At 44.9% G+C, this 17,820-nt stretch overlaps 1 protein-coding gene across 2 annotated transcripts in view; it reads right to left on the bottom strand.

Moving 5' to 3' along the window:
- The window catches only part of ZC3H18 (zinc finger CCCH-type containing 18), a 68,247-nt gene that overhangs the window by 41,421 nt on the left and 9,006 nt on the right, over positions 1 to 17,820 (bottom strand). Inside the window, exons 3-4 of one of the 2 annotated variants that reach the window (XM_055305516.1) lie at positions 8,367 to 8,451; positions 7,612 to 7,683 (exon numbers count right to left, since the gene is read on the bottom strand). In XM_055305516.1, coding sequence (XP_055161491.1) covers positions 7,612 to 7,683; positions 8,367 to 8,451 — 157 coding nt within the window. The remainder of the gene's footprint in view (positions 1 to 7,611; positions 7,684 to 8,366; positions 8,452 to 17,820) is intronic. The other variant, XM_055305517.1, reaches the window with a different exon arrangement.

Here is a 17,820-nt window from a genome sequence, read left to right as displayed (position 1 = left end):
TTAAATTATCTACCTGGGTGGTAGATAAATGGGTATTTGTTAATCTTTGTTCATTTTTGTATGTGAAATATTTTTTCGAGATTTATTTTAGAAAGAGAGTAAGTATATACGGGCAGAAGAGCAGAGAGGGAAGAGGATGAAGAAAGAAACCCAAGTGGACTCCACACTGAGCAAGGAGCCTGGCGTGGGACTCAATCTCAAGACCCTGAGATCATGACGTGAGATGAAACCATGAGTCAGATGCCACCCAGGCACCCTTATATGTAAAGTATTTTCTTTTTTTTTAAATATTTTATTTATTAGAGACGGGGGGGGGGGGGCAGAGACACAGGCAGAGGGAGAAGCAGGCTTCATGCAGGGAGCCCGATGTGGGACGATCCCGGGTCTCCAGGATCAGGCCCTGGGCTGAAGGCGGCACTAAACTGCTGAGCCACTGGGGCTGCCCATGTAAAGTATTTTCAAAACGAAACCAAAAACATCACCCATGAGCCCAGTGACAAAAAAAGATCTTTTATTACTCCCACAGGCAGGGGGAGAAAAGAGGAACAGAATAAATCAGTCAGGAATGTGAGAGGTGAGAGCAGCAGCCTGTTCCCCTCCCAGACTGGCAGGTGATGGGAGCCTGACCTTCTGCTCTGGGTGTGGAAAGATCCTTGCTGGACATGTCTTGATTCCTGGCCACCAAACACAAGGAAACAGTTGCTCCAAGCAGAAGGAGGGGAGGTCTAGAAGTACCTACCACCGGGACAGATGCCTGGCAAGAAGGGAGCAGCAGGAGCTACACATTCCCAGTAGCCAGCCTATCTATGTATTTTGAAAGATTTTATTTATTACTTACTTATTCATGAGAGACACAGAATGAGAGAGAGAGAGAGAGAGAGAGAGAGAGAGAGAGAGAGAGAGGCAGGCCGAGGGAGAAGCAGGCTCCCTGCAAGGAGCCCGATGCAGAACTTGATCCTGGACCCTGGGATCATGCCCTGAGCTGAAGACAGATGCTCAACCAATAAGCCACCCAGGCGCCCCAACCTCTTTATTTTTAAGTAATCTCTACACCTGATGTGGGACTTGGACTCACAACCCCGAGATCAAGATTTGACCACACCACACACTGAGATAATCATCTCTACTAGCCTTTTGAAAAATGAATTCTTATCTGTGTAGAAAAAAGCCTGGAAGAAAACACCCTGAATTGTTGGGATGGTAGAGAGTTTTATCTTTTACTATCCTCTCTGTCACTATGTATTACTTTCATAATTTAAAAAACCACTTTGTTTAGGAAAAGGGAAGCAAAAATCTTGTTTTAAAACTGTATGGTCTATTTCTAAATGAAACTTCATAAATACAAAATTTATGTGGACTATGCCTCTGTCCAGATGAATAAACAGGCTTATAATGATGTGAGGATTCTGTGTAGGGGCCTGGATGTTAGCCAGCAGGGAACAAGGAGAAATGAAAGTGTGGTCACAGCGGCACAACAGGGGACAAGTTTCTTCACGTTGGTATACACACAGCTTTGAAGGCAATGATAATGTTCTATTTCTTAACTGAATGGTGGACACAATAATTATTCTTTTTTTGTCATTATTTTTGCTTGTGCAAACACTGTTATTTTATATACATGAGATATTTATATGTGTGAAATAAAACACATAAAGAAATATCCAAATACTCTAAGTATGCAGTGATCTCTCCATGTTTCCAGTGTCCTTTACCAGAGACAGTTATCAATTTACTGGGGATGGATGGATGGATGGATGAATCAGTGTATCTACCTCCACATTTTCCCTGCTTGTATTACACCACATTGTGTTGACTCCTGCTTTTTTTTTTTTTCACTCAATAACAGATCTACAAAAAAGGAACCTCCTTGCTAAAATACCAACACACCCGCAATCAGTGAGACAGACACGACATATACAGAAACCCTACACAGGTCCTTCAGCTGAAATCAGAGAAACTAAATGCGGAGACAAGACACCAAAGCCACATCCTTTATGGCAGTAATCTGCTGGTCACAATCACACACCTGACTGATCCAAGGACCCAATCTATTTCTCTTGCAGCACGAAACATCAGGAGAAGAAAGCAGCATGTCTGTGGGCATGTTCATGAGCACATATGTGTGGTGGGTCCAGAAACATGATCAGATTTTAAAAATTCTGATGGTTAGCCTGACTGTTTATGAGGATAGTGCAGCACTGGCATCATTTAAAGGCTGCACTTGCTGTATCCACAATGTGTCCTGCTACTGTGTTATTTCTAACTAAGTAAGACAAGGTGGTCTTATTTTAAATATTCCTTAGTCCCATTTCTTATTAGTCTGAATAACTCACAATAGAAAATACAGGGGTTGTAGAAATAAAGAAGTTTAAAGTGCTTCATGGCTTTAAGAAATTACCATTGAAAGGAAGGCAGAACATGTAAAATCTAATAATTAAGTATTAAGGACAAAAAAATATTAAGGACAAATGTAGGATCTATGTGTATATTAATGGGCATAAAGTCCCACAAACCATCATGTGCAAGTTTTTATAATGAACATAAAGAACTCAGGTGTACTTTCCTTTCCCATTTCATAGATGAGTCACCTTTAGTGGAATCTGAAATACATTACCTTCTCTAAGGAATACCCTGTGGCAGCTGAAATAATTAAAATAACATCTGGCTTGCTTCTTTGTAAATAATGTAGACTTAAAACCAGCAGTTCTTTTACGTTTGGGTCTTAGAACCCCAAAGAGTCACAGATGGGTTCTATCTAATTGGTACCTGCTATGTATGGAAATTAAGACTGAAAATACTTGAAGACATAATATATGCCATGTGTAACTTACATTAACAATATGTTAACATGTTTCATGCAAAATAATTTTAAAAAATACTCAGTGATACAAGTAGCATTATTTTCCTTTTTGCAAACCTCTTAAAAATGGACATTAACACAGAAGACGTTTTCATCTGCTTCTGTATTCAGGCTGCCGTGATGGCTCACAGAGCTTGAAGTAGGTGAAGAAAACCCAGTGTCACACCGAGACACAGTTGGGCAAGGGAGGATACTGAGCAGCCTCCTCAGAAACTCACTCATGTCCCTGAGGCCCCCCTGGACCTTGCCAAACAAAGGGTTCTCAGCCATTAGCTGCCAGGCAGGGCCTGTCATCCTTGCATTGAACATTCCCGACTGCTTCACTGATGCCCATTGGCCCATCTCGAACCACAAGGGGATCTTCTATCCAGGTGTGATTCTGTGACACCATGCAATGGTCATTTGGAAAAGTCTTTACACACTGCAGGTGGAGATTCAGGCCCTCCAAAATTCTTTAACATGAGAGCACAAAGCTCATCATTAGCAACACACACTGGCCACTGCTCTCCTGGAGGCGGCAGGTTCACTCCGTTTGTTTCTGAGGAAACTGTATTCTGTGTCACCCTGGCAGTCTTTGCTCATGCTTGAGCCCCACACACCCTTCTCATGCAGCAAAGAGACTGACAGAGGGGCTCTAGGAGCCTTTGCATCTTGTCATGCTGAATATGGAAAAGACCAGAACTAATGGTTTTTCCCAGGGCGATGGATGTGTTCTACAACTGGATTGTGGGGAGGGCTACAGAACTTGGTAAATTTAATACAAATCACTGAACTGTATGCATAAAATACAAATTTTAGGGCATGGATATTATTCCTTAATAGAATTGTTTTGTTTTGCTTTCTAGAGGCCTGTACTCAAATGTAAAATTTCACTATTCTTATAGGCCTCATTAAATGAAATTGCCATTATTTAACTCCGAGTGCATGGGGGTCAATACCTGACTACTAGCAGGCTCAGTACCACAAAAGTAGTTTTGACCTCAGGGCACCTTGAAACAATCTTAAGAAACCCTAAGAGTCTGCAAACCACATCTGAAGATCTGCTGCTTTAAACATAAAAGAGAGGGATGCCAGGGTGACTCAGTGGTTAAACATCCACCCCTGGCTCAGGTCATGACTCTGGCGTCCTGGGATGAGTCCCCGGCACTGGCTCCCCACAGGGCGCCTGCTTCTCCCTCTGCCTATGTCTCTGCTTCTCTTTGTGTCTCTCATGAAAAAATAAATAAAATCTTTAAAAAACAAAAGAATGCAGGCATTCAAAAACAGGCAATGAACATTTCTCCAATAAAGATAAAACTGTTCAAATGGTCAATGGGCACGTGAGAAGATGCTCACCATCAGTAATTATGAGAATGTGAATTGAAACCACAATGTGAGGACACTCCTCATAGAATTTTTACTATCAAAAGATCAGAAAATACTAAGTGAGGAGGCCCTGGGTTCTTGTGCACTGCAGGCAGCTATATAACATGGTGCCACTGCCACAACAGTATGGAAGCTCCTCAAATTACAAATAGAATCATTGTATGATTCAGTAATTCCAGTTTGGAGTACACACCCCCAAAATTTGAAAGTAGTGTCTTGACACATTTGCACACCTATGTTCATAGCAGCATAAACACAGTAGCAAAGGGATGGAAACAACCGGAGTGTCTGCTGTTGGATGGATGGATAAGCAAAAAGTGGTGTATACACAATACAATACTAACCTAGGAAAGAAAGAGAATTCTGACACCTGCTAAAACACAGATGAACTTCGAGGGCACAATGATGAGTGAAATAAGGCAGTCACAAAAAAATAAGAATCGTATTATTCCACTCACACTGGGTATCTAAGATAGTCAAATTCATGGGAAATAGAATGATGGTTGTGCCAGGGCCTTTGGGACAAAGGAGGAAGGAATGGGAGGGAGGAATGGGAAGTGACTGTTTAATGGCTACAGAGTTTCAGTTTTACAAGAGGGAACTGAGTTCTAGAGATGGATGGTGGTGATGGCAACAAAATGAATATTACTCAATGCCATGAACTGCATATTTGAAAATGGTTAAGGTTTGGAAGATGGTTAATGTAAATTTTACATTAAGTGTATTTTACCAAACTCTGTGTGTGTGTGTGTGTGTGTTAGAGAGAGAGAGAGAGAGAGAGAGAGAGAGAGAGAGAGAGAGAGGAAGGGGGAGGACAGAAAGGAGGAGGGACAAGGAAGTCCAGCCCACAGAGTGGGTGGGCACTACTGACAGCTGGCTCAATCAGAAACCCAAAGTAAAACATAGTTTAAAGAAAATCTTTATGCTTTTGTAGATAGAACTTTATATCTTGATGATTCAACATAAATACACTAGAGATAGAAATATACCATAAATAAAATACTGGTGTTTAAAAATATTTCCATTTAGATTTCTAAGTACATTTCATTATCAATGGTCACAAATATCAATGTATCCATTTGGGCAATTAATGATTAACCTGCAGAAATCTTTTAATAGAAATATAACTAAAAAACTTTCTTAGGAAGAATTTTCAAATTAAGATGTAATTCATGTATCATAAAATACCCCAATCTTAAGTATACAATCTAGTGGGTTTTAGCATGCATGCACGAAGGTGTACAACCATCGCCCTAGAAGGAAGCCCTATACTGCTTGGCCATCACCCCCACCACCTGCTCCCACTCCCTCCCACCCTCCATCGGCCCCATGGCCTAGACAATGACTAACCCAGTTCCTGCCTCTATGGACCCATTCTGGATAGTTCGCTTAGATAGAAATGCACAAGAGAGGGGCCCTCCATGTCTGGCTTTACTGAGCAGAATGTCCTCAAGGTTCATTCATGCTGTGGGATCAGCACTTCATTTGCTTCAGGGCTGTGTAACATCCCACTGTATGGACAGACCGCACTCTGTGTAATCATCTATGACCTGATGGACATTTGAGTTGTTTGTATTTGTTGGCTATCTTAAATACTGCTTTTATGAACATTTATGTACAAGTTTTTGTGGGGATGTAGGTTTTCATTTCTCGTAGATAGAGACCCAGAAGCAGAAGTGACTGGGTCACAGGAGAGTTCTACCCTCTCGGGTTCTTGGAGGCACCACACACTGTTCTACAGCAGCTGCACCCTCTTGCTCTCCCACCAGCAGGATGTGAAGGTTCCATTTCTCCACATCCTTGTTAAATACAACAAACTCCATTTTATTTTTAAAGTAACTTTTCTTGCTAATGAAGGGAACTTACACAGATTCATCTCAATTTAATACCAAGCTTATAAAATGCAGGTAAGCAAAAACATTTTCACCCAAAAACTCATGACTAAGAAAAGCAGCAAGAGATATGTTCTAGAACACCCCAAGAATCAACCACTTCTTTTTGTACAGAGTATTACAACACTCTGTAGAATAAACAGTAGCAGTGGAAAAGGTAAATATATACTTAGAAGCAAAGTGTGAAACAAGTTATTGATTATGCCCAATCAAGTTTCAAAGGAGGCTGATTACCACTAGCTTCAGATTTCTATGCAGGAAGACCTCCTCTTTGGCTTTTATCTCTGAAACCCAAGCTGAGCATTTCATTGGACTCTGGAGGGACCTCCCTCCCACTGTGATGTGGCCCTAGGGACATCCATGGAGATGGCACCCACTCCTTGCCCACAGGCATCTCCCGAGGATGCTGATCTGCAGTCCCAGCAACAAATTCACTTGTCTGTGTGCTTCTGTTAATAAATTCTGGAAATAACTTCAGGGCTGTGAGCCCGCACACCCAGACAGGAACCTTTGTGGCACAGATGCACGGTACTGCCTCCTGTTGTGGGAGCCCTGGCTAGTCCTAACAGGCTGCCCAGGATTCTGAATCACACAGTTCGACAACACTGCACACATCCATCTATGTATACATGTATATATTGGTCTCCTCTTCTTTAATCAAGAAATTTCAGACATGGACTGACATCATTTATTCCCATGTAATCATGGAAAAGAGGCCTTCTGTTAAGTTAAATTTTCTGAAATACTTATTATTTCAAATATCAAAACCTTTTTTTTTTTTTTTAAAGTAGGCTCCATGACCAGCACAGAGCCCAATGTGGGGCTTGAACTCATGACCCTTATGACCCTGAGATCAAGACCTGAGCCAAGATCAAGAGTCAGACGCTCAATTGACTGGGCCACCAGGCATCCTTCAAATACTAAAAGTTTTAAAGAACTGTTATTGACTTTCTAAAACATACCACACACTTATGTGCATTCTCAGGGTGACCACACTGCCCAAGACAGAACTGCCAGCTGCTCTCCTGAGGGCAGACTGCACATGACTGCACAGTGGAGTTCACCATATGCATGTCTAACTCCAAGGAGTTTCCACTTGGCAGAAACAACAGTCTGTGTGTCAATAGCACAGGCCAGGAGCATGCGGCCTGAGGAGGGAGCTGACCTGGGTCCTGAGTGCACTGGATCCTCGGTCCTGTCCACCCTCTGTACCGTGTCTTCCTGGGTATAGGGGCAGGGTCCTTCAGGGGCCACTCAAGGGCAGAGCCTGCCCTCTCAGGAAGATGGGACTCCACCGTGCCTATTCTCCCCACCTCCCCGTGCCAACCGCAAAGCTCTTGTGAGCCTCATCAAGTGCCTCTAAGAACTGAGGTTCATGACCTCTCTCTGCCCCTCAGAGCCTCCCCCTTCCTTCTGGCTTCACATCAGAATTCTGGATCCAGGAGAAAGAAGTCTGGCCTCCGGAGCAGAGAGTGAATATCGTATACTCTGTACCTTTAACCTGGCCTCTGAATGGTATGGAATGTGATATTGGTGGAAGAGGAGTGGATAATGCTGTCACAACATCTGGAAAAGAAGTACAGGAAGCTCTTGTGAAATTCAGACCGTACGTGCAGGCTGAGCCAGCGAGCGAGGGCACCCAGGGCCAGAGTGAGATTAGGACAAAGACAAACATCTTCCTACCTGTCCAAGGAAAATGTGGGACTACAAGGAACGTGCCCAAACTACAAGCATGCAGCAGAGAAAGCCTCACAGACCAGGGTTCCTGCTGCCATTTCCAAGTTGGCCCTGTTGTGTGCCTCTGCCACTGGGTGCACACCACTCACCTTCTAGCAGGGGCGGGCCTTGCTGCACTCAGAGCCCCTCCCTCCACTCTTTAGAAATCCATTCCAAATGAAGGATGTTACTTCAATATATTTAGCAAAAAAGTGGCAACTTTCCTTACAGAGATGGGAAACTATCTGCACTGGTGCCTAGGGTAGCTGGCCTCATGCAGAGGCAACTATACTGCCTACATTCAAGCTCTGGCTCTCCTACAAACAGGCAGGCCTAGAACCACTAGCGTGACACTGGCTAGGCTGACTCCTCCAAGTCAGTCCCGTGAGGCAAGGACCAGCGGAGGATCGATGCCACCACCACCATTTAGGTCACAGTCTGGCCCCCAAGAACAGCCTGCGTAGCTTCGGGGCTGAACCACCACCACAGTCCCGGGAAAAGCCAAGGCCACATGAGGCCGCTCAGACAATTACCTTTCATGAAGAATCGGCAGGTGGGACGTGGCCTCACCTTCCTGTCACTGGGATCCTTTACTTCACCCTCCTCCAGATCATCATCCTGAAACAGAGGACAACATGACTTAAGAGGGAATCATCTTAAGAAAGAAGAGGTGAGAGGGGTATCTGCCACCAGGCACAGCTTCACTAGACCAGAAAGGATATTTCCACAAGACTGGTGTCTCAGCTGCTCAGCAACTCATGTACAATTTTCCCAAACTCAGGTTCCTCAGCCAACACAATGGGGCTATGTCAGAGTTCACCTCCAAGACCAAGGATTCACAACACATAACACCGAGTAAAAACACCCTGTGAACCAGGCAAGGCAGGTAGAGCGGGGTTTCACTGTATTTCCCTTCATTAGCAATGTTGGGCAGAAAATGGTTACACTTCAGGTTTTTTAATACTTTGTATGTTTAAGATTTTCTTTATTTGAGAGAGAGTGAGCATGAGCAGGGGAGGTGGGGAAAGTAGAGGGAGAGGGAGAAGCAGACTCTCCACTGAGCAGTGAGCCCAATGTGGGGCTTGATCCCAGGACCCTGAGATCATGACCTGAGCTGAAGGCAGAGCCTTAACCGAGCTACCCAGGTGCCCTGATACTCTATGTTTAAACAATATTTATAGAACAAAATATATATTTTTTAAAAAAGATTTATCTTCATTTGAGAGAGCACATCAGAGAGATAGTGCACATATGCACAAGAGTGCAAGGGGGAAGGGGCAGAAGGAGAGAGAGTCCCAAGCAGACTCCTTACTAAGCACAGAGCTTGATACGAGGCTCGATCCCACAACCCTGAGATCATGACCTGAGCTGAAACCAAGAGTTAGATGCTTAACTGATTGGCACCCCAAAATATTTTATGTTCTTTAAACACAAATATCCTCTAATTTAAAAGTCTAGGGGTGGGGAGGAGGGAGGTCGGACTTAGACCCAGGCCCTTCTTTCCTCAGTCCAGAGCTCACCACCTTCTCTGTTAAGTGTTAACATAATGCAAGGCCTTTGAAAACACCAAAGTCTGGGTGGGCCTCATCCTCAGGGATTCCAAAGAGCAGCTGTGACCTAGACTGCTGCTCTGTGCCCTATCCAGTGTCCATTACCGCAGGGCCTCAATCACCCTTGACTTGCAGAGACCCCACCCCCAGGGGTCACCTGCAGCCCAAGGAAGTGTGCAACTGCCCTGACATCTCAGTGGGAAGGTCAAAGATGGAGCTCTTCACTGTCTGTGTCCAAGCCTATTGCAGTGTTACCGGAGTCAACCCAAGGGGTCACAAAAGGCAGGGTGTGGGGATCACTGAAACATCTCCAACTCTCCTGCAGCATCATCCTCATCCAAAGTACTTCCCAGTCCTAGCTGGTCTGGGAGCCACTTCCAAACTGGTACTCTACTTTCTCTTGACTGCCCACATGCCCTCTGTGGTATGCAGACACCTTTCTGACCCCAGCCTGTCTTCTTCATTTTCTGCCTTCGTGAACATGCAGCTCATCTCATTTTCAGATGGCAGGTGAGTCTCCTTCCTCAGGGACCCTGCCCCCCGCCAGCTCCCTTCAAGACAGGTCCCCACAGCACTGGCCAAGGCTACCAGGGTGCTGCCCAACCGTACGGGAGCTCCACCAGGCAGGACTGTGTCACTGGTCCAAGCATAGCTTGTAGCAAATGGGCAGCATTTGCTGAATGAAAAAATCCTAAAGTCAAACCCTGGGTTTATAATGACTTATTTTAAAAACTTAAGTATTTGTATCATTTCTGCTCTGAAAATATTTACGTATTACGAGCATTTTAGGGGGCACCTGGGCAGTGCAGTAAAGTGCCCAACTCTTGGTTTCAGCTCAGGTCATGATCTCAGGTTGTGGGATTGAGGCCACACATTGGGCTATGCGTCAGCAGGGAGTCTGCTTGGGACTCCCTCTCCCTCTGCGCCCCCGTATTTACTCTCTTGTGTATTCTCTCAACGATAAATCTTTTAAAAATATATACATTTTGTTCTATAAGCATTATTTAAACATACAAAATATTAAAATCCTGAAGTGCAACCATTTTCTGCCCAGCACTGCTAATGAAGGGAAATACGGTGAAACCCCGCTCTGTACCTGCCTTGCCTAGTTCACAGAGTATTTTTACTCAGTGTTCCTCTGTCATGAACCCTTGGTCTTGGAGGTGAGCTCTGACATAGTCCCATTGTGCTTGTTGGCTAAGGAATCTGAGGTTGTGAAAACCAGACTCTCTTTCTCCCTTCCTCTGCCTCTCCCTACTGTGCACATCTGTGCACATGCTAATAAATACAACTTTTTTAAAAAAAGCATTCCATATAATGAAAAGAACAAATGCCTGAAAGTTATAACCCTTAAGAAGCAACAGAATGATTTCTTTGAAAAAGATGAAATAATTTATTCAAGGACTTTTTAGGTCCCCAGAACGTATTCATTCTCTGGCAGTCTGTCCCCTTTGTGCACCAGCACCCCCCTTCTTCCTGACCGCAGGATGAGTTCCTTACATCTCCTCTGGTTCTTAGCATCTTCTTTTTATGACTGTTCTCACAGTGATGATTACCACACTAATATCTCTATACGATGTTTACAGAAGCTCAAATGGAGAGCACATTCTTCATTCTCATTAGGAAAATAAAACTCTTCTGAAAGGTTACAACCCATTCAAATCCCTTGCTTCACTTGGAAATGAAGGCACAGGAGCTGAGGAGAGCAGGACAGTGGCCTTTCAATAGTCAGGACTCAGAGGAAGTGTGCAGATCAAATTTAGAGAGGTATTTCTGCAAAGCTGTTACTTTTAATACTTGCCAGAGCAGAAAGGAGAACCACCCACCCATCTTAAGATTAGTGAAGTCATGTGAGCCATATAAAGGAGTTCTGTACAATGGCTGAAAATACTCAGTAAATACCTAGAAACACAAGATAATACAGTGTGTTTTACAGTGTCCACCCAGAGAACACTGAAGGGCATCTGCCCACTGGCCGCTGCCAGGTAGCCACACTTGCTAGGATGGAGACAGAGGGCTGTCCCTAGTGGTATGCTGGGTTTATGGTCTTTCCTTTAATTAAAAAACAAACAAGAACAATAACTCACTCAGCAGTATAATGTCCTGCATTTTCAACTAACCATTTAGTACACTGGCTTTTTGAGTGATGGAAAATTATTATTATTTTTAATTTTTTATTTATTTATGATAGTAGCACAGAGAGAGAGAGAGGCAGAGACACAGGCAGAGGGAGAAGCAGGCTCCATGCACCGGGAGCCCGACGTGGGTTTTTTTTTTTTTTTTAATTTTTATTTATTTATGATAGTCACACAGAGAGAGAGAGAGAGAGAGAGAGAGAGAGAGAGAGACAGGCAGAGGGAGAAGCAGGCTCCATGCACCGGGATCCCGAAGTGGGATTTGATCCCGGGTCTCCAGGATCGCGCCCTGGGCCAAAGGTAGGCGCCAAACCACTGCGCCACCCAGGGATCCCCCAGTGATGGAAAATTAAAAAGAGTTCTTAAATTTGCAGTTTCATGCAAACACAAATCAAGAAAGGGGCTCTCTAAAGTCAAGTTCACACTGCTCAGTTGTTTGTGGCTGTCACGTTGAGTGTGTAATGCACGCAGATTCTTTCAGATCACCTGATCACATGGCTGCAAGCAGAGACAAGAGAGAGCGGAGGACAAGGAGAGGACCCAGTGGTCTGGCCAGAAGCAAACTGGTGGGTGTAGGCATGGGACAGCACCCATGAAGCTCTCAGTGACCTTCACCCAGAGTAGGCTAACCCAGCCCCAGTCTGGAACTCAGGGGCAAGGCTCTCTGGGGCTTACAGGGTCTAAGGGAAACCAGGCTGCTGGCATGCCCCAATCAGCACATTCTCAGGGAAACACACACAGGGCACGTTGGACTTTAATGGCTTTACAAAATATAACTGCAGGGAAGGCCTGGGCTTGAATCCTGACAGTGTGACCATGGATAAAAGCCTCTGAACCAGGAGTCCTTCAGGAGTCCTGAAGGAGAACAGGTGGTTGTGCTCAGGGTGTCCGTGCAGTGCATCACATAAAACCAGCAAGAGGGTAGCCCGGGTGGCTCAGCAGTTTAGTGCTGCCTTTGGCCCAGGACCTGATCCTGGAGTCCTGGGATCGAGTCCCACGTTGGGCTACCTGCATGGAGCCTGCTTCTCCCTCTGCCTGTGTCTCTGCCTCTCTCTCTCATGAATAAATAAAATCTTAAAAGAAAAAACAAAACAAAACAAAAACCCAAAACAACGCCAAGCAGGAGTGCTCAACAAGTTGTTGTGATTTTAATGGAAAAATACCTTGGAGGCAATGTTCCAAGATACGACTGTCTAAGCAATGGTAGTATGGCTTTACTTTCTGGTCTGTGCAGGTTATTTTCCTCTTAAAAAACAGAACAAAAAAAAATAATAAAAATTAAAATTAAAAAAAAAACAGAACAAAAAAAAAATGCCTGCATATTATTTATATAAGACGTTGTTTCCAGCACAGCAGATCCTGCATTAAGGGTGGACCAGCAATTACCATGTGAAGCTGCCATGTGGGGAGCAGATGGGACACATGCACCAGAGCAAGAGGTCTAGATGCCACCCCAGCACTGTCACCAGGGCCAACCACAATCTCCGCAAACCTGGGGTTCTGCATCTGTAAAATGGGTTAACAGTACAGGTCTATATTCCCTTACCCAAAATTCTTGGGCCCAGATGTGTTTTGGAAATTCAGACACACTTTGGTTTTAGAAAGGTGACACAGCAGGGGTCGGAAACAGCATCCTGGGGATCCCTGGGTGGCGCAGCGGTTTGGCGCCTGCCTTTGGCCCAGGGCGCGATCCTGGAGACTCGGGATCGAGTCCCACGTCGGGCTCCCGGTGCGTGGAGCCTGCTTCTCCCTCTGCCTGCGTCTCTGCCTCTCTCTCTCTCTCTCTCTCTTTCTGTGTGTGTGACTATCATAAATAAATAAATTAATTAAAAAAAAAAAAAAGGAAACAGCATCCTGTAAAGGACACAGTCCTTTCTGTGGGGAGACATGTGACTAGCCCCACAGGGGTAAAATATGGGACAGCCTTGCATCACCTGGGGACAGGTCTAGCACCAGATGAGTGAGGAATGCTATCTACCATCAGAGTTCCTTGACTCCCCTGGCTCCCTCAGGTGGCTGTGCTGACCAACCAGGCTACAGGACATACAGGATGGCAGTCCTTCAGGTGGTGGATCTGGCCCAGACTCTTTGCTCAAATGCAGTTACAGGCAGCCGCCTCCTAGCTCAGCAAGGCCAGTAAGCATCTATGTGATGGGACATGGAGAAGAGTGCACCGCCTAAAAGGAGCAGGGCCCTGCAGAGTGAACACCCTAAGCCACCAGAAGGGGTGTGCTGGAGGGAGACCTTTTGAACAAGATATCACGTATCCAGACATAAAAGTAACAGAAAAATGTGAACAGAATATAAAATACTGCCCACAAAGAAAATGTTTCCAAGTATTTTTTACGTGGAGCTATCACTTCTGACCAGGAAGTGGCGTGGACCATCCACTCAGGATGTGGCTGTTGTCCTGCTGTCCCCGAGACTCTATCCTGCCAGTGTGAGAGTCAGTGAAGAAAGCAGCTTTGGAACAAGACACATAGTCTACCCTTTCCTAAAGGGACAGCACCAAATTCTGTTGACCAGTAACAGGGAAGACAGAAAACTAGACCCAACACATGAGCAAAGGGAAGGATGCACACGCCAGAGACAGGAGGAGGGGGAAGATTGGGAAGGGAAAAATCAAAGACCCACAAACATCATGTGAGACCCCTCAAACCTGGATGGAAGGAATGGCTCTGGCAAGACTTAGTGGGCACAGGAGAAAGGAAGACCGCCCCCCAGCAGAAGTTGATTTCAGTTGGCTCCACCCGTTTTTCTGAGAGATACACAGGCAGAAACAAAGCCACAGGTGCATCTGGTGTGAAGCATGGCTTCCAGAGCAGGTGAGAGACTACAGATTAACTATGGCTCCCTAGGATGTGGATGTCAGGACCCTGGGCCCCCACCCACAAATAAGCCACGGTGCCATGAACAGTTGGCCCATCCTGTGTACAAAATCCCATCCTTACCACAGGGGAGGCTGGGGGTGACCTCACCTCATGTCAGGTCACCTGTCCCAGTGACCCAAAATCTAAAAGGGGGAAAAAAGGCAAGACAGTGTATCATGACAAGAGAAAAGCACTTGGCTTTTTTAGACACTTCCACTCAGCTGTTCTGGCACTTCAGGGCCAGAGGGTTACAGGGAGAAGGCAGGCAGCAGGTGTGCAGGGGCGCCTTGGAACAGGGACCCTGCTGGGTACAGGGAGTCCCAGGGACAGCAGTGAATGCGTATTTTTAAGGTGTAAGCCAAACTGCACATTTCCTCCTCATACAACATCCAGGAAGTTCACTTACGGTATGAGCGGGCTTGAAAGCAGTAGGGGAAAGAGCCCTTTGGGACATATATTTTCTTTGAGGCCAAAGGCCACTTTGCTGGGATTTACTAAAGGGGACCAAGCCAAAGGACTGGCGAAAGCAGGCTGCTCCGGGATCCAAGTGCATCCCTGTGGTTCACGCTCCATCAGAGACACGGGCCTGTGGCAGGGAGCATGCAGTGCAGGAATGCTAACGGGGGACCTTGGGAAGGAAAGACCCGGGAATATGTGCTTGGCAGGGACATGGGGCAACAGTGCAGCCGGGATCATTCAGGGAGTCGTGAAGGGCTGGCTGGGGACGGTGAACAGGAGAAAGCCAGCAGCAGCAGCTCCCATATATGCTGATGCACATCCCAATGTGCTCAGGGCTGGCACTGATCACCTACACCCAGCACTTGTACTGACCTCTCTGTGTGGATGGCTCTCCGGGTAAACCTTCCTTCCACCCACTGCCACCATTTATCTCACAGGCCCAAGGAACCCTGGGCCACAGGATCCTGGTAATTAGGAGCCCTCTCCTTGTTTTCTTGGGACAGAACAAAGCCACAGCTTTTCTCTCTGACACTGAAACATCATACTCATAGGCAATCTCAACCAACAACTTCATTTTCTGACTAAAATTTCACCCAAATTGGTAACTTGAGTTTCACAGCATCTCTTCCCTTTGGCAACTCCGTAGTAGAGATACATCTTCCAAAACTGGAAGGTAAGTATAGCTAGAAAGCCTAAGGACACCTGCACAGTAATGTCCTGACAACGCCCTTTTAAATAAAATATCTAGTAAAGATATTTTAGCTAACTGAGCTAATGCTCAGTTGTGAGCATATAAAAGACCCAAAATTCTAAGCTTGTAATCACATTACCACCCCCAACAACAAAGTTCTGTTCTTGTGAATCAGGGTTAAATATGCAAGGTTTAAAACCCTATAAAACCAGGCACAAAATTTAAAACAAAACAAAAACAAAAACCAGGCACAACCATGGCCCACAACCACAGTTTAAAACGCATTGAGCACATACACACCAGCAACCAAATAAGGAAGTGTGTGTGGTGCTTAGCATGAATCTATGGCTAAGTACTTAATAGCACCCATTTCCCTCCTCCAACCCAAAACATTTGAGACCTAGTCCACACACCTTTCACTGCCAGGGCTCCTGGATAAGCAGCATCTCCTTCCCTGGGGTAATCAAAAAGCCCTAGATTATTTCAACGGGCTCTGTCCCTCTCTCAACTCATTTGAGTATAAGCATTACTCAGCAGGACTTCAGGGTTTCATCCCTCAAAACTCAACTTTTTAAAGATAACGATCACAAAAGAAGCGCTTGGGTGGCATAGTCAGTTTAATGTCCAACTCTTGGTTTCAGCTCGAGTCACGATCTTAGGGTCGTGAGATCGAGCCCCGTGTCAGGCTCTGAGCTCAGTAAGGAGTCTGCTTAGGACTGTTTCTCTCTCTCTCCCCTACCATGCATGCACACGTGTTCTCTCTCTCAAATACATAAATAAAGCTTTTTTAAAAAAGATCATGATTACCAAAGAGATAAGAATATGCAATGAGGAAAAGTCTCAACAAATGTGTTGAGAAAACCAGACAGCCACATGCAGAATGAAACTGGACCACTTTCTTGTACCATATACAAATTCATTTCCTTGCCTTTTGCAGCTTCTGGAGGCTGCCCGCATTCCTTGGTTTTTGACTCATTCTTCCATCTTTAAAGCCAGCAGCTATGGCAGTATTTTTCTAGATATGTCTCCAGACGCAAGGGAAACAGAAGCAAAAATGAACTATCGGGACTTCATCAAAATGAAAAGCTTTTGCACAGCAAAGGAAACAGTCAACAAAACTTGAAGGCAGCCCAGAGAATGGGAAACAATATTTGCAAATGACATATCCAGTACAGGGTTAGTATCTAAAATACGTAAAGAACTTGTAAAATTCAACACCAAAAAAACAAATAATTCAATTAAAAAATGAGCAGAAGACATGAACAGACATTTCTCCAAAGAAGACAAACAGGGCAGACCCGGTGGCCCAGTGATTTAGTTCTGCCTTCGGCCCGGGGTGTGATCCTGGAGACCCGGGATCGAGTCCCACGTCAGGCTCCCTGCGTGAAGTCTGCTTCTCCTTCTGCCTGTGTCTCTGCCTCTCTCTCTCTCTGTGTCTGTCATAAATAAGTAAATAAAATCTTAAAAAACAAAACAAAAAAAAAAAACAAAAAACAAGACAAATGGCCAACAGACAAATGAAGATGCTCAACATCACTCATCATCAGGGAAATACAAATCAAAACCAGAATGAGAAACCACCTCACACCTGTCAGAATGGCTAAAATCAACAATGCAAGAAACAGCAGGTGTTGTCAAGATGTGGAGAAAGGGAAACCCCCTTACAATGGTGGTGGGAATGCAAACTGGTGCGGTCCGTCACTGTGGAAAATAGTACAGAGGTTCCTCAAAAAGTTAAAAATAGAGCTACCCTACAGTCCACCAATTGCACTACTGGGCATTAACCCAAAAAATACAAAAATACTAATTCAAAGGAATACATGCACCCCTAGTATACTGCATTATTTACAGCAGTCAAAATTTGGAAACAGCCCAAGTGTCCATCAACAGATAAACAGATAACAAAGATACGATATAGAAACACAATGCAATATTACTCATCTGTAAAAAAAAAGATGAGTAACCACTCATCTGTAAAATCTTGCCATTTGCAACAACATGGATGAAGCTAGAGAGTATAATGCTAGGCGAAATAAATCAGTCATTAAAAGATAAATACCATATGATCTCACTCATATGTAGAATTTAAGAAACAAAGTCGGTAAAAAGAGAGAGGCAAACCTGGAAACAGACTCGGAACTATAGAGACCACCCTGATAGTCACCAGAGGGGAGGTGGGTGGGGAGATGGGGGAAACAGGTGATGGGGATGAAGATGAAGGGGTGTACGTGTCTCAAGGAGCAACTGGTGATGTATGGAAGTGCTAAATCACTATACTATAC

This window comes from Nyctereutes procyonoides, unplaced genomic scaffold (assembly GCF_905146905.1).
Source record: "Nyctereutes procyonoides isolate TBG_1078 unplaced genomic scaffold, NYPRO_anot_genome, whole genome shotgun sequence".
Taxonomy (NCBI): Eukaryota; Metazoa; Chordata; class Mammalia; order Carnivora; family Canidae; genus Nyctereutes; species Nyctereutes procyonoides.
Note: the sequence above shows the minus strand (reverse complement) of the source record. Positions and strands in the feature narration are given on the sequence as shown.